We start from the raw sequence: 24,869 nt of genomic DNA, 5'->3' as shown, positions 1-24,869 counted from the left end.
ATTTCATGCCTCTTCATCGCATGATTCACGGTCATACATTAAACGAGTATATATATCATATATATAATGATATGAAATATTATATATATATATATATATATATTTATATATTTATATACTACTCGTTATCCTCATCTACGTTACGATTATGTTCCTAGTTAATTTCTATTATACTTCGATATAATTGAAAATATTCGTTACCTGTGAATAAATACTTTTCAATATCGTCCAACTGGTAACACGCATTACGTGAAATTTCTATTGTTAATTCATGAATTTTAAAAGTCAAATTAATCCAACTAACTTTTTGCATACAAGGCGCTCCTACAAATCGATTGTCTGGATGTGGTAATCGATTAGATTGTTCGACTTGCGCGTCTGCTTAAATTACCATTATTCTCATATGATGAAATTACTCAATCAGCAAATTTATGAATATTTCCTTATGCTATAAAAAATATTTTCTATATGTTAATATAGAAGGATTTAATCATTGAAAAAATATATAAAGAAACATTAATTAATGTTTTTTCTTTTCTTCTTTCTATCTCCAGGTATCAATACAAAATCATTTTCATAATATTTTCTTATAAAGGTTTTGTATATTTATCAAATAAACTGTAATTATCACTGTTCTATTAAACAACAATTTATAACAAAATTAAACTCTTTCTTTTTGTCTTTTTCTACAAGTAAATAATTATTAAATAAAGAAATTATATTCAATATTTATAAAATATATAACCCCGTATAACAGTTGGCAAGTACAAAATTTGTAGTGAGTCTTATTGACAACTTTGTTCTTTTACAAATTTCATACTTGACTATCCAGTATATATATATTTCAAAGTTTTACACCTCCTTCTACTTCCTATTTTATACGGCCTTTTTTCATCTTTTCTAAAACTGAAAATATTATTTATAATTTTATAATAAAAATAAAATATGGATAACATGATTATACACTAGGGAAAGGAACATACCTTTACGCTCTTTTACAATTTCAGCTCTCTTATCTTTCATATGCGTAGGCAAACTGTCTAACATCTTTTCAATAAAATTATCTAGAACTAAAGATCTGTTCATAGATGTAACAAAAACTCGACAAATTGGGCATTCTCTGCGTTTCTTATTCCATACGTTAATGCAATGAAGACAAAATGTATGCATGCAATTTAAAGTTGTTGCATTTATAAATAATTCAGAGCATACACTACATGTCAATTGTTCATCCATTATAGTACTAACTTTGTTCATCACATCTTTGGATGTTAGGCTGTAGTCTTCATTATTTTCTGTTAAATCTATAGTATCTATGATGCACACTTTAGAAGTATCCACAACTTTAAGTAATACACAGCTATCTTCCGTAAACATGCTAGTTCCAGGTTCTTGTAATTTTGGAGGAAAAAAGAAAATAAATAAAATAAAATGTAAAACAAAATATTAAAAACAAATAGAAATATTATTTAAATATGTATCATATATTTTATAATTAAAAAGAAATACCATTTTCTGATCCTAGGGATTCTGATTTTATTTGTTCATCTTTTAAAGCTTTTGTAGTTTCTTTAAGCTTTTCTTCTAATTGAATTTTTTCAGTTAACAATCGCGCTTGAATGGTTTTTTCTTTTTTTATTCTGTCTTTCATTTTATTCTTCCATTCTGTTTGTTCTTCTTTCCACTTTTCCATTTGTTCTTTCATTTTAACTTCCATCAATTCTTTTTCTTGTTTACTTATATCTAGTGCCTTTTGCCACTTTTGTCTCTCTTCATTTAAACGTGCTTCAAACAGAATTTGTTCATTTTCTAATTTTTTTAGTAATTCAGAGTACATACTTTGTAAATGTTTTTCTTGGTTGTTATTGGCTGCTATTTTATTTTCTAATTTTACAATCTGATCCTTTAAACGTTCTTTATCATCTGATACTATATCCCATTGCTCTAAAAAATCATTAAATTTTTGCTTTATCTCTAATTGTTGCTTTTGCTTATTTTCTAATCTATCTTGTAAATGTTTCTTTTGACTTTCTCGATTTTCATCAAGTGTTTTCTGTTCCATCAAAACATTGTTAAATAATTCTTCGTCAAGTTTCTGTTTTTTAGAACTACTTTCTTTCGTAAGGTTAAGAGTAAACACATATTTATAATCGCTATTTGTACTAAGCTGAACAATATCTCCAACTGAAAGTTTGCGTTTGCTTCCTGATTCAAGAACAACATCATTAACAAATGTATAACTAGAACTCGAATCCTTGATAGCCCATTCGCCATTCCCTTCATATCTTATAATACAATGTTTTCTAGAAATTGATGTATCTAATATAATTTCATCATTATCTTTTCCTCTTCCTATTTTAAACTGTTCAAAGAGATAATTTAAGTTTGTTTTTGTTTTCATTAATAAAATAAGATTATATAAAAATTAATTAATTATAAAATAATCAGAAATAATAAGTTATTACCACAGATTTATCGATATGAATATCAGGTGATGTAAACTCATTCTTATTTAATCTCACTAATATAGGTTCCAGAATTTTTACTTCATTATCTGGAATAAGTTTTTTTTCCATGATTGAATTTTCCATTTTTACAAGAAATTTTATAGACAAATATAATACAAAAACATCGAGTATAGGTTATGTTTTTTCGTCAAATTATTATGGTTTTCTTGATCATATATATTCATTTATTGATAATAATTTATACCACAAAATCACAGGTAAATATTTATATACATGTTATTCAGCGAGAAAAATGTTAAATTTTCTTAATCGCAAACTATAATTAATATAAAAAATCAAATAGAAGATTATTTTATATTCTGAACACAAAAATGTTTCTCTTGCTTTTTACATCGCGTCATCTAGTAGAAAAAACTTATATGACGAGTATCTCAAAAAACTGCCCTATCATAGAAAGTTAATTTAATCGTTAAACAGAAACTGATTATATCGACATACCTATAAAATAAATCACCTACGGTAATAAATGACCACTGTCACCGTCGAAATGCTGGCAAAGAACCTTAACAGCTGAAAAAAATGAATAAATGTTCTTAATTGCACACTATTTGCTCAACTTTATTATATCAAATATTTTTTATTTTTTTTTTCATTTTTTACTTTCATTTTTTTCCAAGCGTGATTGCGCCTTGAATTTGTGGTTGCGCATGTGTATAACATATCTCCCACTCATGACGTCACCATTTCATAACTATTCAAAGTGTAATAATTATTTTCAACTAATTAACGATAAATACAAAATATTTGATATAATAAATTTGAGCAAATAGTGTGCAATTAAGAATACTTATTCATTTTTTTCAGTTGTTGCAAACTTCGTTGCTTTGCTTAAAAATAGGAAAAAAAAATTTTCTATTTTCAATTATTAATAACTAATTAAATAATTAATTAATAAATTGAGCAAAATTAAGGATTTTGATTGAACAAATAGTGTGCAATTAAGAACACTTATTCATTTTTTTCTGTTGTTAAGGTTCCTTGCCAGCGTTCCTACAGTTCTCTTATTAATAAATTTGTAAACTGTAAAAGTATTTCCGAATTTCTCCATTAGGTAGCACTACAAAAGTTTCAGACGAGAGATATTTAAATTATCATTAACACTAGATCTACTGAAGGGACAAGTCCAAGAGACTTGTTTGGCATTTTTTATAATCATTATTCATTTCCAGCTCTTTTTTTTCTAAAATTTTATATACCTTTTTCTAATATATGCAAATAATTATATAATTCTTTAAAACAATTGTTTTTTCTTTGCTGTTTTAATGTAAAATTTTATTTAGTGATGAGTCATTTCCAAATTACCATAATTTTAGAATATTAATTATAGTATTATAGGGATCGATATTTGAATTTTGTGTTACCTACTTACATTATGTACATGGAATGATTTTGCATCTGTGAAGAAATACTTTATAAATTACCAAGCGATTAGAAATATCACATTAATTATGTTCATTTACTTTTGTGCCCAAAATGATATTACTTTTATGAAAATATATGTTAATAGGTTAACAAGCAGTATTTACAATTATCTCATCATTACATTAAATACATCTATATAATCGTTTCTTAAAATAGCAATTATTAACAGTTAAAGACAAAAATAATTATGATTATAGCATTTTGTAAATAAAATTTACAATAATAGTTTCATTACGCAACAGATAAAAAATATAGAAACGAATAAATAAATAAAATAAAGTGAACAATATAACATTGAATATATATAAGGTTTTTTTCAAATATTAATTTCATATTACACAGAAGTCAACAAACAGTTCTCACAAGTTGTCTATGGCGTTCAAATGTACTGGGATTTTTCGCGATCGCGTTGCTTGTACCTTATTGTCAAACAGTTAATGAAAATGTATGCTTCATTTAACGGACATACAATATAAATAAAGTAGATTCGTTTAATTTAAAATTAAAAAAAAATTTTATCTATAAACTACTAAAGAATACTATTAAAAATGTGGGTATAAAATAATTCGAAATTAAAAATAACTCTCGTTATTAGATTCATGCATATATTTCGTTTTATTTATTGATAGTATCCAATATTGTAGAATTTAACTTTTTACGGCTTTACGTAAATTCAATTGAGTTTTTAACAATTAATCAACGATAGAATATCAATTTTCACAGGTGTTTTTTCGGATATACCGAAATATATATAAAGATGTAACTGCTGATTAAAATAACAATAGTTCTAATAGAAATAGTAACCATTTTTATAATTTTAATCAAATATTTCGTCTGATAATTTACATTACTTTGAATATGTATGTGCATCTATATTCCTTATCGTGTTAAAAATGTAACTATGTTTCGAATCATTTCACAATACACCATCAACAATGTGTTAATAATAATAGAATAAAAAAATTTTCTTAAATTAAAATAAACAAATTCATTCATTTTGGACTATTTTAAAATTCCATTTAATGTATTTATGAACGTTTAAACACATTTTATGCATGTAATTTTGAATTTTCGCTTTCGTTTGTTAAAAGAGAATTGTCCCGCATACACATAAAAGCGTACGTCCATTTAAAAATTACGATTCCATTGTTCTTATTGTCAATTTGTTATTCAAATGACGATTTAAATATTCAATAATATTAAAACACTTTAATCTTTCGGACACGAATGCCAACTCCAAAGTCTACGCCAGTGAATTATAGTTGACATTTGCTTCTATTGGTTCTCATTATCAGTTTTCATAAAAAGTGCAAAACGTAATCATGTTAATTAGTTGTAAGCTACGCATTTGAAGATCTCTTTCAATGTAATTCTCGAGTTAAATCATTCTAGTCAGTGTCCAAGTGTTTCTTATTGGAATATAATGTTGTGCTAAATAACAGTACTCGCATATTACGTTTAACCTCTTCTTTTATAATAGAGACAAAAATAAATTTGAAAAATCTATACATAATTTTTTTCGTTCAGTTTATGAATTCTTTTCTCTATCGAATGTCTTAAAATGTTTTACTTTATTTTTTTTTTTTTTTTAACAAGCTTGTCTAATCTACGCAAGCAAAGTATTGTTGAATAAAAAGAAAAAAATACAAAATATTTATAAAAAGATAATCTTATCCTCTCTGATCTCATCCTTTATAAGACGAATTATAATTTAAAGCTTAGAATTGATAAACATAAAAAGAAAAAATAAGAGAATAAAATGCCTGGTAATCTCAGTAAGTTTATTAAGCCATTATGCAAGGATTACTCACATCAATGGATAGATTCGTGTATTTCTGCGGCGATGGGTCTCGGATTGCACAGTTTACAAGAATCTCTGAAAATCTATTCAACTGTATATATTGTATGTATATATTTTTTTCTACATTTTTTCATATTTTATACCAATATATCTTTGTACCTTAACTGTTATCACGTTCAGTGATAATATTACATAATTAAATAAATATCATTGACGCAGAAACGTAAAATAAATATTGTCTTTCGTTATATTTTTTTATATCTTATCATGTGTAATTATATTATATATATATATATGTATGTATACAACATAATACAGACAAAACAGGATATAAATGCATATATATTAAAAAATTAATTATAAAAGTAATACAAATTAAAAAATAATAAAATTATTACAGAAATATAAATTTCAATAATATAATAATTATAAATTTATCTATATGAGCCATTTATTTTGAATCTATTTTTGTCTGCAAAATATTTTTTATGACAGCTAACTTTAAGTGGTACATGTTACTACATTTAACAACATACAACTGACAAATGGACTTAGGCTATTTTCAAAATAAACTGCTCATATATGAAACATAATCGTAGGAAATTTAATTAATCTGTAATCTATTACAGGCAAGTTTATTAATTAATCGAAGAAAACTAACAAAAGATGTCATAATACGTACGATATTAGGAATCCTCCAATCTTCAGCATTTCTTTCTATGACTGCATTTAATTATTCCGCAAATATTTGTGCTTTAAAGTAATATTAATTAAATGAACATTTAGAATTTTATTATTTTACTTAATTAAAAAAGTATATGTTTTGTATCTTAAAATATTATGTTTCAGTCGCATCCTGGGTGGTATGAATATTTTGACAGTATCTTTTTTACCTTCATTTTTATCTAATTTAATTACAATTATAATAGAAAAACCAACTAGACGTACTTTATTATGCCTCCATGTGTCAAATATTGTAAGTACATAATAATGTGTAATTATTCTCAATTGTTTAAATGTCATTAGAGTATATTTAATATGTCTCTATATTTTATTTCAGGCAACAGAAACCTTGTTTAATATGGGTGTTTGGAGAGGATATTTTCCAAGCATTCCATATGGACAAACATATATTTTTGCTGCAAGTATAACTATATTACTGTACTTACATCGAACTAAACGTATCAATCAAGACTCTATATACAATATTATTAGGTAATATACACTATATCGTTTTTGACAGTGTGTCAAAATAAAATTTATATATGTACATAATTTACTGCAGGTTCGTCATTGGTCCATACGAACAGTTTCAAAATTGTAACCAGAAAACTAAACATTTACAAACTACTTCCATTGAGTCTTCAGACTCAAATCAAGAATGTAAACGTCATACTTTTAATATTATTTTGAAATCTTTTGAAATTTACAAACAAATAATAAATAATTTAAAAAATAAATATAAACATTGGTCTTGTCCACATCCTCATAGCTGTTATCATTATATATTAATGGTATAAAAATTCAAATTTATTCAATATTTACATATCGAGAAACTTATTTTCTTTCAAATATATGTTTAATACTTTTTTCTATCTATAGAGTGGAACAAAATTATTTAGTTATGGATATGGTATTCAAGTAGCCATTCAATTAATTCTTCAGAGTCAAAATATTTTTAAAAGACCAAGACATATAAAAAATATATTATTTAAGAAACAATATTTAAATATTGCGACATTTCTAGGAGGATTTTCTGCACTTTACAAAGTATTTTTTTCATATAACTTTTTGTAACATTAAAATACTTCATATTATTAATGTAATTAATGTTTCCACAGTTAACCTTATGTTCATTACGAAGAACATATGATAAAGATTCACCAAAATTTGCTATTCCTGCTGGATTGATTGCCAGTATAGCATTTATTGCATTTCCAAATAATACTTTAGCTTTATACTTCATGTGGAAAGGGCTACATGTAATGTTATATTAAATAATAAACATTTCCAAACTATATTTGAAATAATAAAATAATTATTATTTTAATTTTGTTATAGTTAATCTGGAATGAAGGAGTAGAAAAAGGAATATTTCCTGAATTTAAGTGGTTTGTTATTTTTCTATATAGCTTTTCTACAGCAGTACTTTTCCATGCAGCTATTGTAGAACCACAAAATTTAAGGTGTTCTTATTGGAAATTTTTATACAGAGTATCTGGTGGAAGGTAATTTTTTATAATTTCATTCATTCTAAGTTTTCGTAAATTATTATTCATAATATATTATAATTTAATTATTACAGAATAGCAGTAATATCACGTCTTTGTTTAGAACCCTTTGGTATGAATAGTAATAAATATCTGCAAGAAGTATTGGCAAAAACTAATACCACTAATCAACATACATTTTCATTTTAATTAGTTGGATGAAATTAAAAAAAAAATCGTGTATTATATTTTTCTATATTTACTAAGTCAAGGTTGCATCAGGGTTGTTCTTCTATCAAAACGTAACATATTGGTTTTTTAGAGTTGTAACTTTATAATCATTGCAATAACCAAAGTATAAAAACAGATATTTTTACTGATATTTACCGATAATTTTTTCAATTTTTCTATTTTATTACTAGTTTCAAGATATTTTAACCACAGATTTAAAACCGTTATTATTCTGTTGTTGCTATCATTTTAGCAAAATTATACTAAAATCACGGTAGAAATAGTGTTAAATCTGTAAAGTAATCATAAGAGGAAAAGAATACGATATTATAATAATCAGAATTTAAATTTCAAATAGTGTTTGATGTAATATTGAAATCAAAATGAGAACTAGAAAAATTTTTTAATCCATTATAAAATATGTTGATAATAAAATCATTATATAGTGTATATCTTGAAATTAGTATATATGAATTTCATTTTATAGTATGTAGTGATAATAAAGGTGCCTGGACTTTATAATTTTGTATAAAATCAAATTATACTTTTGTAAATAAATATTTAACAGAACGTAACATTTATAAATCTAAATAATAAAAATATATGATAAATATAAAAGATAAGAATGCGTTGAAATATATAAAAAATAAATAAAAAGATATAAAAAAATTGATTATTTATCAAGATACAAATAAGATTATTATATGTATTTATTGTTATCTTTTATTGGGAATAGGCATAATTTTCAATAAATATAAAAAGTTTCTATACATAATAGATATAATTTATTCAGTAAAATATATCTATAAATTTATTCGTGTTCTTTTTCTTATATTTTTGCAGTTAATGACTTATTTTTGCTGTTTAACAATTTTTATGGCCTTATACATTATATCATCCTCTCCTTTATGTCGCTTTCTCTTCAGTCTTTTCTTCGTCCTTAATACATTATCCCAATTGATTTGACTTTGCATTTTCAAATTAGTCTTATCAACAATGCCAGGTATGATATCAGATTCTAACATCAGAACATTGGACTTTGTTGCTATCATTTTAATAGGTTGTAAATATTGTAAAGAATCAATTTGCCAAGGTAATATACCAATTGGACATTTTGTCCAACTGTATTGTGCTATAAAAATAAAAATTTTCATGTATATATAATGTAAACAGAATTATATTATTTCTATTATTATATTAGGTAGATAAGCGTAACATTTTGTTCACTTACCATCTGTTAATTTCCATTGAGTGTTACGAATTTTGTTATCTCCTAATGTTAACTTTATTAATGGTTCTTCTGTTCTTTTAGCTTCACCATTATGTTCAGAATTTACTTTATTAATATCTACGATTGTAAATATTTTTTCATCAGTTTGACTATTAAGTCCATCAAGTTTACTATTAAAGTCATTCAATACATAAATTCGTATTAAGTTCAATAAATATTTCTTTTCATATTCATCAAGTTTTGGTATTACGAGTTGTAGAAAAGATGATAAAAATTTACAAGTAAATATATTTGCATTAATTATAATGTCTGAGAGAAAATGAATATCAGTTAAAAAACGTGGAACTATATTTGATATGTTTAAGAAAAGCGCATTTCTCAAATTTGGATGATTCTTATTTATTTTCTCTTCAATTCTAAGATTTAATATTTTTTGAGATAGGGTTTTATTCGTTTGTCGTAATTTATGTTGCAAAATACAAAACATTTGTTGAGTAAGAGTTAGTTTTACAAAACCCTGAGCAATAGTATTTATCCATAAAGCTGCCATATGTCTTTTATTTTCTGGTTCCTGTTCATTTCTTACTAATGTAAGTAACTTTAAGATCAAAGCTTCCAACATATTAACATTTTGTAATAAGATAATAATATCTTCCCAAAAATGGATTACATCTATTGGTAATTGATCTTCTTCATTAGTTTCCATGTCATCTTTTTCAGAAAATATAGATAGAACATCTGTGGTTAATAAAAATGCTTCACTTTCTATTAATGTATTCAAAACTATTTTTTCTTTATTAATAATTTGATTGTTTCTTCCAAGATATCTGGATATTTCAACTAGAAGAATGGCACGTGCTGCTGATAAACTGTATTTCTTTTTAATCTTAACATTCTTCAATTCCACTACATGTTCAGTATCTTCTTCATCGCTCTTAGTTTGCTGTGTTAATTTAACTGCATACGTACGTAAATCATATAAAGTTTCCCTATAATAATATAAAAAAATATGTAATTTAGAAAATTTTATGTATATATCACCATTTATGATTGGTACTTACTGTAATTCCTTATCTGGTATAAAATTCACTAGATCGTAACCAGCACGAATATATAAACCGATAGCTATCCACAGTTCAATTAAATCTGAAAACGCCTCAGTGTCTTCCAACTCGTTTACTTCTATTACTTCTGCCTTTTTATTATAATATTTTTCTAGAGCTTTAGCCTCGGTGACCCAATATTCTTCCTTCAAACAAAATCCTTATTTTTGTTCCATTTCTAATCAATAATAATCATAAAAAATAATATTATTACTTAAAAAAACCTACATGCAACCATGTCAGCAATAGATTGGCTGCTAATCTCAAAACATCAATGGATGGTAATTCATGTCCATGAGCAGCATCATGCCTCAAATTAACTACCCATTCTGGAATGTTAATTTGTTTAGCGATCTGAAATAAAGATGTTTGCTTGGTATGTCCAATGTTAGAAATATGATTCAGAAATCTCATTATGGCAGTAGAATACATTAGACATAAATCATTCTCATAGTCTATAGGTAATTCAGCATTATCAATTTTAGGAGTCCATTCGCGATCTCTCAGACAAACTTGAAGGATGGATAAAGTACAATCAACTCCAACAGGTACTTTTGGCATTCTAAAAATCTTCAATGTTATTTCTTGGTTTTCACAGCATTTACTTGCCGCAATAATATTTGTTTATATCTTACCTAGCCTTCCACGCCAAAAGTATCTCATATGCTTCAGTCTGTTCATCATTGTTGTTGGAGTAAATTTTTTCGTATACTTTATGCCACTCTGCCCTTTTAAATTGTTAAACATTACAGTATGATATATATATATTTATTATTAATTATTTAATTAATTAATTACTCACGGTGAAAACCACGGTACTAATTTAAGGTCTTCACGTCTGCTGAATATAGCCATTGTATAACACGTGCTCTAATAGTACACAAAAGAAAAAGCCGGGTCTCATGCACATAGTTTATCTTTTGACATTATTAATTTCATTTATTAAGTGATATTATATAAACAAGAAACTTCTAAGAATCTATGATTATTATATATATCTTCTATCTTTTATACTTATACAAAATATAATATTTGATAGAATTATTTCAATCTCCCGTTTAAACGCATTATCGCATTTAAGGCGAGTTTCTAAGCTTGGAACTTTGTGAATGAACTTCACTTAAAATGAATCTTATTAGTTGTTACATTTATACCAATGAACGCGCGTAAGTATTAATGAAGATTTCTTTCTAAATATATTGTAATGATAAAAAAAATCAGAAACAAAAAAGAAATAATTTATATAAATTCAATATGAAATCATTTAAAAATTAATTTTGATAATTTGATTGGATAGTTTTTCCCAAATATATTTTCTAAAATATCATCTCTTTGAAATATTTATTTTCTCTCAATTTAAATAATATTTTGACAATTTTGTTATTTAGAGAAATAATCAAAATTAGTTCTAGACAATTAAGAAACTGTGCAAAACACAATATAAGAAAGACCGGTGAACTCCCAGCTGGCTTAGCTAGAACCCCCTAATGGACATACATCAAAAGCAAAACAGCCGAAAAGCAATGGCGGCCATTGACTGAGAAATTGATAATTTCAATTTGGAAAACTTTGGAAACATGTGATCTACGTGCTTCGATAAATAAAACGATTAGAGGTATATTTTTGAAATTATTTGAAAATATTTTATTAACTTAGGTTTATTCCACACTTGTAATGAATTAATGAAAATATAAGCTCTAAATGTGCTGAGATAGATATTAATTTATTAAACAAATGTGATTCCTTCTAATATTCGTTTTTAATAATCATTTGATATATATTTTTAAACAGATAATGGAAATAAAAATGATTTTAAACTTTGATTATACGCGTACATTTTTTATAAAAATGTTCTTAACCGTTAATAAAATAATATGTCCAGCTACACTAAAAGTTACAAGTTGACAGATTATAAATTTGTAGGTTATAACACTTGATCTATGATCTATGTAAATTCATTTGTAAATGTCAAGTGATTAATTTGTCATAGTATATATATTATTGAATTTTGAACGAATATATTTTATATTATTAGTAATATTTCTTGTTCCTTATTATTTACATTTTTAGAATCAAGTGTGCTTGTGCAACAAAATAATAGTGAAATAAAAAAATCATTGTATTTTGTCTTTATATTACAGGTTTTAATAAGAAGTCTTAAGACATAAGCATGTTATTAAAAAAAATTTTGAAGCAACGCGTTGACCTATGCGTTGATCACTGGTACACGGATTTAACCAATTGTATTCAGCTATATCCTATATCAATTATTACATTTTTGCATCAAATAAATGCAAGCGTATTATATAAAATTTGAGAAATAGTTCAAAAGGTTAGCATTAACCTGTATGTAAGGTATGAACACTGCTTCAGCTTTTTTAAAAAGCATCCTATCTTACCGCTATAAAAGATTATATATATTTTTGTATGTAAATTTACGCTGCATTTTGGTGGTAAATCTTAATTGATATGTGTTTAGCATATAAAAGAATACGCTTTATTTATTGTGTATTATTTCTTGCAAATGGAAATCACTAATATTAAAAATACATGTAATTTGCTATAGGTGTGGCCAGAGGGTGGGGGACTGGTATTGCTTGCAAATATAGAAATGGCACGCAGTATTTGCAGGCAATGGCGAACAAACGAATGGATCAGCATCTAAGTCGGTCAAGCGTTGAGTGGTGGTTGCTGGCAGATGAAGTAGAAAGGAAACACGACAGGCAGGAAGGAGCAAACTAACGAGCGCGTCTAAGTAATGAGCGAGACTCGGCATCATCTTCGCTCGGTTTCGGACTTATACGCAGCCGACGAAATAGAGGTGCTTCTTTTGGAAGAAATTCGTGACTTGGAACCGCCACCCTCTGCATATTCTAAACCTGAGGATATTCAAGACTTCGAAATCGGTATAAAAAACATTCATATTCATTATATATTAATGCATATATTTTTGCTTAATATTTATATGTATACTATTACATTGTTTGCATATGGTTATTATACTTTGTTAATAGCAGGTAGTAGAACAGGGGGGCGAATTAGCTCCCAATCATCGGAACTGGATTCACCAGGAATCCATACCACATTCCATTCCTGGGACTCGCACGCAAACTATCATGATCATTATGGCCATAATGACCATCATAGGCATGGCCCTTCCTCAAATACACTGCCATGGCCACGAACTAGTCATTTGGTTCTTTACTGCGATATACAGGGTCATCTTAAAACAGCTACTGGCGCTGTTCGACTCCTACTACTTGTGAGTGAAATTATATAAAAAAGAAGTCTAATTATAGTAATATGTTTTAAAATGACAAATAATCAAAAATGATACATAATATTTTTTATATAGAATTATCTGATAGAATTATCTTACAGATATCATCCGCAGCTTGTTTGGTTACTTTATGCAGTTCTGGTACTGCCAAAGTCAGTCTTTTTATGCTGCCTCTGCCCGGACGTTTGAGATTTATGATATTTGTCGCTGTTCTCTGTTTCTTGATAACTGCATTACTTCTTTTTCTTGATATTTCGCACGTTATTTATGTATTTCCTTTCAATTGGTCTAGGCTGGTAAGTTGTCTGTTATTATTCATCTTATTTGAAGACTCTCAGATAAATATTATTGTTTGACTTATTATATTTTTAAAATGTTATCTTTGCAGAATACATGGGTATTCACTGGTATAGGCTTATCTTATTCATTAAGCAGTGCGCTATTGGCATACTCCATATGGGAATACCATAGTGGAGGTTGGGTACCGCGACGCACACGTTCCCAATTATCTGCTGCTGCAGCACTTGGTCTCTCGTGTGCTGTTTTAGCATTTGTACTTTCTCTAATACAAAGCCGCAGTGGGTCAAATTATGAGACTCAGGATATTCACAATCACACACCAGCGCCACTTTACAAGCCCGTTGACAACTCCTCCTCTTCTGGGGTGAGTAATAGTAAATAAAATGTTCAATATAAATAAGAATAAAAAACATCAAGATGGAGCATGTTTTATATTAATTTCTGTTTCATAAAATATATTTTATAATGTTACACCTCTAGTTCCTTTTTATAATAATTATTTCAAAGATGTGTTAATAGACTGTTATTATTCATAATGTGAAGACAGATATTAAAAAAGTTATACAATTATTATTTTTATCAATAATATACAAATTAAAATATAGATATAATTTTCTTTATTATATTACCTTTTTAATTATTTTTTATTATATATGTTTAATGAACAGATTTGTAAAAGGACACTATTATATTAAGGAATAGACAATAGTATGTAGTGTGATATTCTGCTACAACAATGTGTGAGTCGTCTGATAGTATTATAAGAATATGTATACGTATCAAAAGCACCTTCATTTGGTAGCTGGAAATATACAGGATGTTCCTGAAATGTGTTCTAAATACATAATATTCATTTCCATAACCCAAATAAATAAAAAAAAATAAAAAGTAAAAAATATAAAATTTTATAATGTCATTACAATAATATAAACTTGTAAGACCTTTGTTAAATTTGCAGTACAAAAACAATAACAAATATCAGACTGAAGTAGTGTTATAATGTACGAAGATTATAATTAAAGTCAAGAGTGATTATCCATCTAGCCGATGTATCTATTGTGCAGGGATAATTAATAACATGCTTTAAATTTAAGTACAAGGCAAGGAGACATGGTATTTTCTGAGCCCTGTTACATAAAGTTTTTCGATTATAGAAATATGTAAGGCTATTAGTTGAAGTTAATATTAGATCAACCGACATTGTAACGAACGAATTTATTTTATTATTTACAGCATGCGTACAACGCGTTTGCGTATAACGCGGGGAAAGTTAAGTAAATGTAAACGATGATCGTTAGACCTATTTCTCAAACGCGACTCAAGGAACGAGATCTGGGTTACCCTTTGACTGACTGACCATATGTTACTGCATGATTAACTTCACGAAAAGCACTGCTGCCACTGGTTGTTATAATAAAACCCTCGTACATATTTAATATAACGGTCGTTCCTACGTTCGTTCTACGTGCTGTGAATACTTCATTTTGATTGAATTTAGAATAGAACATTATTAATATTTATTGATCGTCGATCTGTGTTATACATTGATTATATTAAAACATATTGTTGTTTTTAAGTATATTTAGTTATTATGCACAATGTCGACTAAATTCGTTTACACACACGTAAATCGAACGTTATGTAGTTTTCGAACCCACCAAAGTAAACGCTGTCCATGTAACACGTACACACACATATATATATATATATATATATATATATATACAACATATTTACATAATACACATAATATATCAATCATCATCGCGTATTCATTTTTCGATTAAAATCGCAGAAAGAGCGTTAGTTACTATATTAAACTAATTGTATTATTTTTCAACGATGTATCAGTGTAGAATGAATTTAAATTCTGCAAAGAAAAAACTTGCAGTAATATCAGAAAAATACAGTTATAGAAGTAATAAAACAATTAGATGATGGAAAAAAACTTAAAAGGATGTTGCTTCATTTCTTCTTGCCCACGCATTGTGTTTGAATGATTGCAAACATGATTGAATGAAAATTATTAATTATTTTTCTGGAGATGTGATATAAGCTGTAGTTGGATATATGTAAGTATAAGGTATTATAGAATATATATAATGAAACTCCAAATTTCATTAATTTAATGTCCTTGTTCTTTATTTCGTAAAATTTATTTGCAGTTCAAAATAACGTAAAAAATGAATTATTTGAAAATATTACTAACAAAAAATTGAAATTGCAACAACGAAACATGTAATTTATATAATACCACACATTTATTAATATAGTATATGAAATTGTGTGTATAAAAATTATATGATGATTATAGTTAACTGATAATTATTTATAAGGACTTTAAGATGTTACAATGTACTATAACATGCTAGTGGATGAGATTTTCAAATATGGTGGTTACCTATTTATCTTCTTTAATGAGTTTAATTGGTAAAATTTTAGAATATTGTGTATAATTAGCTCCTAAAAGTTCACTAAAATAATAATTATAATCGGTAATTACTATTGTTGAAAACTTGTATATCATCGATGATTAATGGTAAATTTGTCACAATTTTTATTGCACAAGTGATATACATATTACTTTCAAATTGTTTTACGATATCAATATGTAAAGTGGTTGTAATTTTTGTTTGAATGTAACCGTATTAAAAATTACAATATTACACAGACACATTTGTTTTACGTATATTAGCAAAACTCTTATAATGAAACAAATCACTAGGTATATAATTAACATTAAAGATTATTTATTATTTTAAGTTGACAAAAAAAGTGGTAATTATTAACTTTAGCCTCATGTATACAAAATATTAAACTTGAAATAATACGCATATAGCATTACACCCGTTTTGATAATATAAATTTAGATAGGTCTCTATAACTTAAAAAAAAGAAATATGAAATTGCTAGTCATTTAACATACAATAAAAATAAATAATTATATATTTTATAGATTCACGTTAATATTAAATTTTATGAAATGTTCAAACTAGAGTATTTAATAAAATTTATTGACCTTTACAATTAAGTCTGTAAAGGCAATACTTTAATATCCAGGATTTGCATTTGTTTCAAGAGCCAAATCCATTGAAATTATTTGGACTTATTATTAAATATTTTCTTTTTTAGTAAACCAAAAAACAAATCTATTTTTGTTACAAAAAACGAACGAAAATATTTAACTTTTGATCTTTTTTTTTATATCGTATACTATTTGTACAATTTCAAAACACACTGGATATTACTTAGTAGTAAATTATAAATTATAATATTATAACGTCACGCGTCAAAAATTTAATGCCTTAATGCATTCATAAATTTAATACATTTTTATAGTTATGTAATTGCAATGTGGATATAAATTAAAATTATTATTCGAACTATATAGATGTCAAGAAATATTTTGTTTGAAAATAAAAATCTATCAACTTACATCCAATGATTATTCCAATGATTATTTGTGAACAATCAAAATAGAGATGAATATAATATATGTACGAATATTATAAAATATCTATTCTAGAAAGCGTAACGTGTACGTATATCCTCTAATTTTTTTGACACCTCGGACGGTGTTCTTTCAAGATCACCCGCAATACTTTTCTGTTTCGAAGGTTCAATCGAGTTGAATTGTTCACAAAGATCACCGTCTATAACATTTTTCACAGGATAATAATACGATCTGAAAGAAAGATGATCTCTTCCACAAAGCGGTGGATGTTCCGAACGCATGTGCATCTCGAGATGTTGAAAGAAATCATGATCTTCATGACTGGTAAAAGGAACAAGTACTCCTACTGTGCCATTCAATGTTGTGTAAACTAAACTTTCAGATCCACCAGGAATAAGAGTAGCTTTTTGCAAAGACATAACAGTTTCACCAACATGGAAACACGCGACAGTATCAGCTTTTTGACTGGCACCATTTAATAAACCTCTGTCCCATAGTGCTTTATTACCAGTAGGATCCTCATCAACATCATCGTTAATGCCACTAGCAAGTCGTATCTATAAAAAAAAATATCATGCTTATTATAATATTTGTATTTTAATAATAATATTTATATTAACTTTATAGAGCGTTAATTTACCACTGCAATGTTTCCAAACTTATCAGCAGTAGCCACAGTATCATAATCTAGTACACAAGTTGCTGTAATCCACCTTGGGTGTGTATCATCAGCAAAAACAATTAATTGATTTTCTTGCCGCTTATATCTAACAGCATAAACTGATTCTTGTACGTCACTAACATATATGCGTTGCCCGACAGCATTGATGGAAACAACAGCATTTGGAATGTGCTTATTTTCACATTTGCGTAATAATTTCTTTTTACCCATGTCATAAAGGCGTAGCATTCTGCCGACACCAACCAACACTCGACCTTGATATGGACAAATTGCTAATGGAACTTCATCCAAGACAGTCTTATGTAGTAACTCGACGCTTTTACAATCCGCATTAACTCTGAAGAAAAAAAAATACAGTTTTTAAGAACATATTACGATATAGGATAGTACCAAAAAAAAAAGTATGATTTTATATCAGAACTGCAGGAATATCATCAAAAAATACAGATATTGTATTTATCATCATATGTATATATATGTATATTACATATACATTATATATATTCAACCAAAAATAGAGTAATGAAGAGGTTACAACACTAACTTGTAAGTATAAAGAAAGCCTCCATTGCTGACTCTTGGATTAAGTTGAAATTCTTTTGCAACACCGACTATGAGGAACAACTGATCACCTTGATTACTAAATTTAACCAAACCTAAACTGTAACAAAAAATAGTAATACATATTAAACTCTTTTCTTTTATATATTTAATAATAAATTTAAATATAATAAGTGTTACCATAATGCAGCCAGATTTTGTTCTAATCTATGCACTTCGAAGGTATGTCCAGATGTAGGTGCTATAATTCTTACAAGCGATGCCCAAAGACCAGGTCCAGCTCTTGGTGCACCAAAAACAGTTTCATTAGGTTCTTCCGATAGAAATGCTTCTGCCAATTCTCTGGCAACTGCAGCTTCCTCGGCACCTGCTGCTTCTTGCATTTCTTCTGCCATTTGTAACCTTCTTTGCTGTTTAGTTTCTTCTGTGTATGCATTATGTTCAGTCTCTATGATTGCTATATGCGCAGAATTGACATGAATAGCAAATTTCCTTGGAGTATATTCTAATGGAAAACTGACTTGATTGAATACTGCTCCTAATTTTTCTAGAGCCAAAATTCTAAGTGTATTTGTTGATATAGCAACGATACCCTCTGGACATTGTTCAGAACTGAAGCCAGAGGCAAATTCTAAGCTTTCGTAAGATAAAGGCGTCAAATGAAAACGATTTTGATAATAATAGCTAAGCCATGACCTGCTACTCATAGCTAACACGGCCTGATTACCCTGCATTTTAATTCTAAATAGTTTCACAGGTCGTGATCCTAAATATCGAGTACGCGTATCCGCAAGATCTCCAGAAATAGGATCTAATACGGTCCTTAATAAAACACCATTTTGCAAACCTAAAGAAAGACATTAATATTATAATTTTGTATTACTTAAATTGCTTAAATATATATATGATTATTTTTTTCTTATAAAAATACTTTTCTTTTTTATACCTATATTTAAATAAAGGCTGAATTGTTGTTGCGGTGCTGCATCTTCAGAATTATCAGTTTCTTTAACACCCATTTCTACGATACATAAACTTTCAGCTGCTGCAGGTAGAGCTTGCATACTTCTAGGTGCTAAACAATCTGATGGATCCAATGAAATAATTCTTACAGTATTGTCTTGAAGACCAACAGCTAAAAACCATGAACGTTGCTCTCCAACAGCCACATTTCCAAGCGCCATACACATCACTTCTGATGGCATCTTCTTTCTTTCTGTATATTCATTAAGTTGCCCAGTCTAAAAAATTGATAAATCGTAATTAACGTTTATACTTTTATGCAAATTAGAAATGTCCACTTTTCTACAAATCCACATCGAATATACGATAATAGTGCTTGATAGAAAAGTGATATAATTTCCGCACTGTGTACATCTCTGACGTATTTAAGACCATTCAAAGAGAACAATGGTGCGTTAATATAAACATATTTTATACTAGAATTAGTAACATTTTCTTTACATATATTTATGTGCATATTGTAATTATTATTAAGAAAGGATTTAATACATACAGGATCCATTTCAAAGTAGACCAATTCTCCACCAGTAAGAGCTATTACCACTTGGCGCTGATTTACTGCACATTTCACAATCGTTTTCTTACCCGGTGCCTTCCATTCATTGACGCGTTTGTCGGCTCTAATATGACGAATACCATCTGGATATACCTACAAGAAATACAGAAATTCTTATACTATTTATGAATATATAAGATATATTAAAAAAAAAATCTATAACATTTATGTTTTTGTTGGACGGTTAATACCAAGAACATTCAGTAGTCTCTAAATGTTCCAACAATGCCGTTAGTCCTAATTTTATTCTCGCACCAGAAAAAGACGACCGGCACGTGGTAAACCAGGTGCCGGAGATACCTTAGTGCAGTTAAAAAATATTTACACTAATATGAAAAATATTTACCTGTACTAAAGCATCTTCTCCCAAAGCAGAACAACTGAGCGTAGGAGTAGTGCCAAGAAAGCCAGAATCTGTCACTTCTTCAACAGTTTCTCCGATACTAAGCACAAGAGTAGCATTCACGAAGGACACTATGATGTATGCATCATATTCCTCTGCAATCAAAATCAAAGAGATAATCTAGATTATGAAATAAAATTATGTTACTGAATGAATATTGAAGCGATTAATATCTTCAATCGTGGTTGTGCACGCTCTTCTTAATGGCACACAAAGAGTGGATGGGCTATTGGAGCAAATCAACTCTCATCCGTGCCAGATCAAAGCCCTTACCTTTTGGTCATTCTGTGTTCTGTGGCTCAACCATTAGCGTGCAGGCAGCCTGTAAGAGAGAACTGGTGTTTGATAAGAGTGTATCAAGACACCAGGTTTATTAATATCGTTTACTTAAATTTTCTTTTAGTATTTACTTTTATTTACATTATCAAATTCGCAATACTAACGTTGATACATCTGTCCTTTATCTTTGTTCAAATAAGTTATTAATTTTTTATGATTCTATGCAAAATAATAGTAATAGAAATATTTCTATAACCATTCCAGTTATGATATCTATCTATATACCTTTATTTTATATCATTGGAATACAGATAATAAAAAGAAAGAATCTAGAATTATAAATTTAAAAGATTATTTTGCATAAATGAAGAAATCATAACTGAAAATGTTAAAAAATAAAATAAAGTGTGTCTAAATTTGAAAAGTGAAAATATAATTGTAAAAACCTATCTCATTGATAGATAAGCAATAAATAGCAACATGCAAAGAAATCGTAAATCAATTTATTCATAGACTGACCATCAACTCTTCTTTTAACAGTCCACACTGCGTTTGGATTGCCAGGAAGTTCACTGACTGCCATTTCTGATACTTCCAAACCATGACGTAATACACGAAAAGTAGATCGCGGTCCTCTGCCACATGATATGAACAATTGTGGAGTGTCTTCATTAGCTAAATCAGCAACCTAAAAAATAATAAAATTCTATATAATTAATCAGAATTCTTTTAAAAAGTAATATTAATAAATGTTTGTCATTCTTAGGTTTCACTTCAATTTGTAAATACAAATTAAAGGCGACTAAGAATAATTTTTATTTCGCACCATTCCACAGAGAAGAGACCAATTATCATGTCACTTCTCTACTTAATGGTGCATGTATAAATTATATAAGAAATTATTTATTAACCTGGCAAGCCATAATAGGTGATAAACTATCCATTTCATCAACTAATACTAGATTACGAAGTGGTCTGGGTGCAAAGAAAAATGTATCTCCTTCTTCTAAAGGCATTGCAGAACTAAATTCTGGTTCATCATCGTCATCTCCAAGATGAGCAATTTGATAAAGATAACTAAAAAGAATATATTTCTTATTATAATACTCATTATAAATGTTAGTTCAAAATCTTCGAATATAGCAAGTTACTACTTACTGATTTCCAAATTCAGATGCAACAAATAAGAATCCTGTTTTTAATACGCACATGCTTGTTGCTACAGGTACAGTATCAAAATATTTTAATTTTATTTCAGTAACCATATCTTCATCAGTTTCTAAAGTAATTTTAAAGATATCTCCTTGTTCAGTTTGTGCCAAAAAGAAGAACATACTTTTTGTTTTATGTGTCGCAGAACATACAAATATCATGCCTCTTTCTGGATCATCGAGATCATTTCTTCTTCTTGGTATAGGACAACGAATATCATGCTGATCACCTAAATTCTTATAAGTTAAATAATTCTCAGAACAAATAAGTACACCACTGGGACCATCATTACCACCTGGGACAGACACTAAAAAATTAGCATGTTCTTCTAATGGTTCACTATATTTACGAACAACATGATTTAGTCCAAGATCAAGTTCATATAAAGTTAATGTTTGTTGTGTTTTAACAGCTGCATCTCCTGTAGGATCACTGTCTGCTTCCTATAAGTAAAAGATTATAAAGTAAAATTATATTTAAATATTTAACTATTTTTATTGATAAGAATTATTTTTAAAATAATACATATACATACCTCATAATCAATTTCTAAACAAGCAAACATAGGATTTTCAAAACCAACATCTACACCAACTGTATGATATACCAATGTATTACTTTTATGTGCTTCTAAAGGAGAAGAAATAGTGAGACGGGCTTCGGGATCTCTGTTTAAAATATATACAAGCTTTTGTTTTTCAATGGCACCTACAAAATTAATTGCAAATTAGTTTTTCCTAATATATAATTTTACATTAAAAATTTTAAATGTAAAATACCATCATTAAAAATTATTGTAATCAATGTTATTCAGGTGAAACACGGATTAAAAATGTAATCATTTGGGTACAATATAATATACGTGTAATAGTTTATAAATTGAGAATATCTATATTATATACCTATCATAACAGCTCTGCCTTTTGGATCTATCGCTAAATATTGTCCAGGAACAATTCGTCTACAACCACTTTTGCCAAATGTTTCTTGATGTACTTTCTCAAAAATATTTTTAGCAGAAATATATTCTAAAATAACGATGCGTCCTGAATCAGAACCTATAACTATATAATCTTTTGTTCCGCCTGTAAGTCTAAAGGCCATTAATGATCTTATAATTCCAAAAACTTCAACAGTTAGTAATGTATGAACTTTTCCAGTGTTAGGATCTGGTCTTAAAAGTTCTAAGGACTTTCCACGTGAAACGAGGATTTCTTGCATTTTGCTTCCAGAAAAGTTACCATGCACGGCATGTGTAATGCCTGTAGCACGTTGTAATGTTAAGTTGTAGAGAAACATGGTTCCGGTTAGTTTCTATTAAGAAATATGTTCAAAAGATGCAAATTTTCTTATATTTACAAAGAACCATATCAGCTTCCCATCCTGAAATATTATATATGATACAAATTAAATAATAATCAACAAAACGTTGTATCTTATGCATTTATTTTATATTTTATAAAATAAAACAAAAAAATCTCTAAATATTTTAAAATTCACTATAGAAATAATAAAAATATATTGTATATATTTAACTTAGAATATTATAATATTCAATTAACATTTACATTTATACTAATATACCTTATATTTCTCAAATTATTTCTAAAAAGTAACATACAGAGTAAAAATAAAATAGTATATATGTAATATAATAAATAAGTAATTAAAATTTTACCTTTTATACGAAAATATACCGAAGGCATTTGTCGATGCTGCAGGATCTTTTAATCTTATAAGTTGAATACCATACCACTTCTTCCCAAGCTGTAACGGAAATAGAGTTATATGGACGACTTTTAGACTCAACGTAGCATCAGACGCTTTTCTCTGTAGTGCCCTCTAGTTAATTAAAATTATGATTACGTGTTTTAAACATTTCTAATATTAATCGGAGTATTGTTTAGTATAGTAATTATATATATATGATTTTTTCAAAATTTATCAAATTTATACTTAAGTTACTAATATTAATATATTTATATTTATATATAAAGCTATTATTTTGTATAGAATTTTATAACAAAAGCTTACGTAGTAGTACTGTGATTGGTGGATTTTGTTGCAACGTATCTATTAGTACATACCTATTATTACAAAAATAGTAGATGGCGCTATAGATAGTGTTTTTTTTTTTTTTATATTCTTGTGAACTTATGCATTGTATATATATATATATATATATGTGTGTGTCGTTAAAGTGTGAAATGGCTCCTAAACCCTCAAATAACTATATTGATCTATTTAATAATCTGTTTATAAACACAGGCTTCGTGTATTTAAATATGAAAAAAAGCAGTATTACATACTTCAATTACATATAACTTTGTTATTTTCTGAAATTACTAGTTTCAATATATAATAAAATTATTTTTATGTTTTCCGAAAACGTTAATATGTACATACACATTGTATATAGAATTGATCTTATTTTAATTAATCTTCAAATGCAGTTAATCTAAAATGATAAAGTATGTTTGGAATAATAAAAGAAACTGTTTGCAATATCAATATTCAAATCTTCACATTATTTTTATAAAATAAATGTAAATAATTTATTTCTCTATTTCAGAATGTAGATACTGTTATACAT

At 27.5% G+C, this 24,869-nt stretch overlaps 5 protein-coding genes across 12 annotated transcripts; 2 read left to right on the top strand and 3 right to left on the bottom strand.

Moving 5' to 3' along the window:
- Positions 1-520: 520 nt before the first annotated feature.
- Positions 521-2,888, bottom strand: LOC106788105 (E3 ubiquitin-protein ligase RNF8-like). The gene is made up of 4 exons (XM_014751061.1): positions 2,466-2,888; positions 1,510-2,362; positions 984-1,391; positions 521-906 (listed from the first exon to the last, which is right to left on the bottom strand). The coding sequence occupies exons 1-4, from the start codon at positions 2,589-2,591 to the stop codon at positions 872-874; spliced, it is 1,422 nt and encodes a 473-aa protein (XP_014606547.1). The 5' UTR covers positions 2,592-2,888; the 3' UTR covers positions 521-871.
- Positions 2,889-4,833: 1,945 nt separating this feature from the next.
- LOC106788363 (transmembrane protein 135-like) lies at positions 4,834-8,805 on the top strand. The gene is made up of 9 exons (XM_014751548.1): positions 4,834-5,853; positions 6,381-6,511; positions 6,601-6,727; positions 6,812-6,966; positions 7,037-7,265; positions 7,354-7,521; positions 7,593-7,733; positions 7,813-7,979; positions 8,057-8,805. Exons 1-9 carry the CDS (start codon positions 5,710-5,712, stop codon positions 8,169-8,171), a joined length of 1,377 nt encoding a protein of 458 aa, XP_014607034.1. The 5' UTR covers positions 4,834-5,709; the 3' UTR covers positions 8,172-8,805.
- Positions 8,806-8,960: 155 nt separating this feature from the next.
- LOC106788344 lies at positions 8,961-11,650 on the bottom strand. Of its 3 annotated transcripts, XM_014751536.1 has the most exons (7): positions 11,329-11,650; positions 11,162-11,249; positions 10,957-11,088; positions 10,755-10,880; positions 10,485-10,672; positions 9,424-10,412; positions 8,961-9,324 (listed from the first exon to the last, which is right to left on the bottom strand). In XM_014751536.1, exons 3-7 carry the CDS (start codon positions 10,963-10,965, stop codon positions 9,044-9,046), a joined length of 1,593 nt encoding a protein of 530 aa, XP_014607022.1. In that variant the 5' UTR covers positions 10,966-11,088; positions 11,162-11,249; positions 11,329-11,650; the 3' UTR covers positions 8,961-9,043. The 3 variants fall into 3 exon arrangements, with proteins under 3 accessions (XP_014607022.1, XP_014607013.1, XP_014607007.1); XM_014751527.1 differs by having other exon boundaries at positions 10,755-11,088; positions 11,329-11,644; XM_014751521.1 differs by having other exon boundaries at positions 10,755-11,088; positions 11,162-11,254; positions 11,329-11,643.
- Positions 11,651-11,914: 264 nt separating this feature from the next.
- LOC106788372 lies at positions 11,915-16,192 on the top strand. 4 transcript variants are annotated; one of them, XM_014751587.1, is made up of 7 exons: positions 11,915-12,141; positions 12,668-12,858; positions 13,093-13,432; positions 13,544-13,788; positions 13,908-14,102; positions 14,195-14,470; positions 15,340-16,192. In XM_014751587.1, exons 3-7 carry the CDS (start codon positions 13,285-13,287, stop codon positions 15,382-15,384), a joined length of 909 nt encoding a protein of 302 aa, XP_014607073.1. In that variant the 5' UTR covers positions 11,915-12,141; positions 12,668-12,858; positions 13,093-13,284; the 3' UTR covers positions 15,385-16,192. The 4 variants fall into 4 exon arrangements, with proteins under 4 accessions (XP_014607073.1, XP_014607064.1, XP_014607046.1 ...); XM_014751578.1 differs by having other exon boundaries at positions 11,917-12,141; positions 12,668-12,749; positions 13,541-13,788; positions 15,340-16,189; XM_014751560.1 differs by having other exon boundaries at positions 11,917-12,141; positions 13,541-13,788; positions 15,340-16,189.
- Positions 16,193-17,286: 1,094 nt separating this feature from the next.
- LOC106788326 (splicing factor 3B subunit 3) lies at positions 17,287-24,118 on the bottom strand. Of its 3 annotated transcripts, XM_014751495.1 has the most exons (13): positions 23,955-24,112; positions 23,179-23,659; positions 22,812-22,984; positions 22,223-22,719; positions 21,976-22,141; positions 21,584-21,752; positions 20,729-20,880; positions 20,320-20,475; positions 19,750-20,044; positions 18,984-19,650; positions 18,787-18,903; positions 18,201-18,579; positions 17,287-18,117 (listed from the first exon to the last, which is right to left on the bottom strand). In XM_014751495.1, exons 2-13 carry the CDS (start codon positions 23,573-23,575, stop codon positions 17,629-17,631), a joined length of 3,657 nt encoding a protein of 1,218 aa, XP_014606981.1. In that variant the 5' UTR covers positions 23,576-23,659; positions 23,955-24,112; the 3' UTR covers positions 17,287-17,628. The 3 variants fall into 3 exon arrangements, with proteins under 3 accessions (XP_014606981.1, XP_014606989.1, XP_014606998.1); XM_014751503.1 differs by lacking the exons at positions 17,287-18,117; positions 18,201-18,579; positions 18,787-18,903; ... (1 more) ...; positions 19,750-20,044; positions 20,320-20,475 and adding an exon at positions 21,059-21,120 and having other exon boundaries at positions 20,789-20,880; positions 23,955-24,118; XM_014751512.1 differs by lacking the exons at positions 17,287-18,117; positions 18,201-18,579; positions 18,787-18,903; ... (1 more) ...; positions 19,750-20,044; positions 20,320-20,475 and adding an exon at positions 21,059-21,107 and having other exon boundaries at positions 20,789-20,880; positions 23,955-24,118.
- Positions 24,119-24,869: the final 751 nt, after the last annotated feature.

Source organism: Polistes canadensis, unplaced genomic scaffold (assembly GCF_001313835.1).
Source record: "Polistes canadensis isolate GaletaPanama2010 unplaced genomic scaffold, ASM131383v1 scaffold_5, whole genome shotgun sequence".
NCBI classification, from domain to species: domain Eukaryota; kingdom Metazoa; phylum Arthropoda; class Insecta; order Hymenoptera; family Vespidae; genus Polistes; species Polistes canadensis.
This window is presented reverse-complemented; position numbering and strand designations above follow the sequence as displayed.

Excerpts from the sequence above, each read along its gene's own strand:
- LOC106788105 (XM_014751061.1), bottom strand. The coding sequence starts at position 2,591 with ATGGAAAATTCAATCATGGAAAAAAAACTTATTCCAGATAATGAAGTA. Across the intron at positions 1,392-1,509 it reads ATCCCTAGGATCAGAAAATG|AACCTGGAACTAGCATGTTT; the intron begins GTATTTCTTTTT and ends CAAAATTACAAG. Across the intron at positions 907-983 it reads AATTGTAAAAGAGCGTAAAG|TTTTAGAAAAGATGAAAAAA; the intron begins GTATGTTCCTTT and ends TAATATTTTCAG.
- LOC106788363 (XM_014751548.1), top strand. The coding sequence starts at position 5,710 with ATGCCTGGTAATCTCAGTAAGTTTATTAAGCCATTATGCAAGGATTAC. Across the intron at positions 5,854-6,380 it reads TCTATTCAACTGTATATATT|GCAAGTTTATTAATTAATCG; the intron begins GTATGTATATAT and ends AATCTATTACAG. Across the intron at positions 6,967-7,036 it reads TCTATATACAATATTATTAG|GTTCGTCATTGGTCCATACG; the intron begins GTAATATACACT and ends AATTTACTGCAG.
- LOC106788344 (XM_014751521.1), bottom strand. The coding sequence starts at position 11,381 with ATGGCTATATTCAGCAGACGTGAAGACCTTAAATTAGTACCGTGGTTT. Across the intron at positions 10,673-10,754 it reads TATTGCTGACATGGTTGCAT|GAAGAATATTGGGTCACCGA; the intron begins GTAGGTTTTTTT and ends TTTTGTTTGAAG. Across the intron at positions 9,325-9,423 it reads TCAATGGAAATTAACAGATG|CACAATACAGTTGGACAAAA; the intron begins GTAAGTGAACAA and ends TTATTTTTATAG.
- LOC106788372 (XM_014751569.1), top strand. The coding sequence starts at position 13,285 with ATGAGCGAGACTCGGCATCATCTTCGCTCGGTTTCGGACTTATACGCA. Across the intron at positions 13,433-13,540 it reads TATTCAAGACTTCGAAATCG|CAGGTAGTAGAACAGGGGGG; the intron begins GTATAAAAAACA and ends CTTTGTTAATAG. Across the intron at positions 14,103-14,194 it reads CTTTCAATTGGTCTAGGCTG|AATACATGGGTATTCACTGG; the intron begins GTAAGTTGTCTG and ends TTATCTTTGCAG.
- LOC106788326 (XM_014751495.1), bottom strand. The coding sequence starts at position 23,575 with ATGTTTCTCTACAACTTAACATTACAACGTGCTACAGGCATTACACAT. Across the intron at positions 22,720-22,811 it reads GTTTAGAAATTGATTATGAG|GAAGCAGACAGTGATCCTAC; the intron begins GTATGTATATGT and ends TTTTACTTATAG. Across the intron at positions 18,580-18,786 it reads GGCTTTCTTTATACTTACAA|AGTTAATGCGGATTGTAAAA; the intron begins GTTAGTGTTGTA and ends TTTTTTCTTCAG.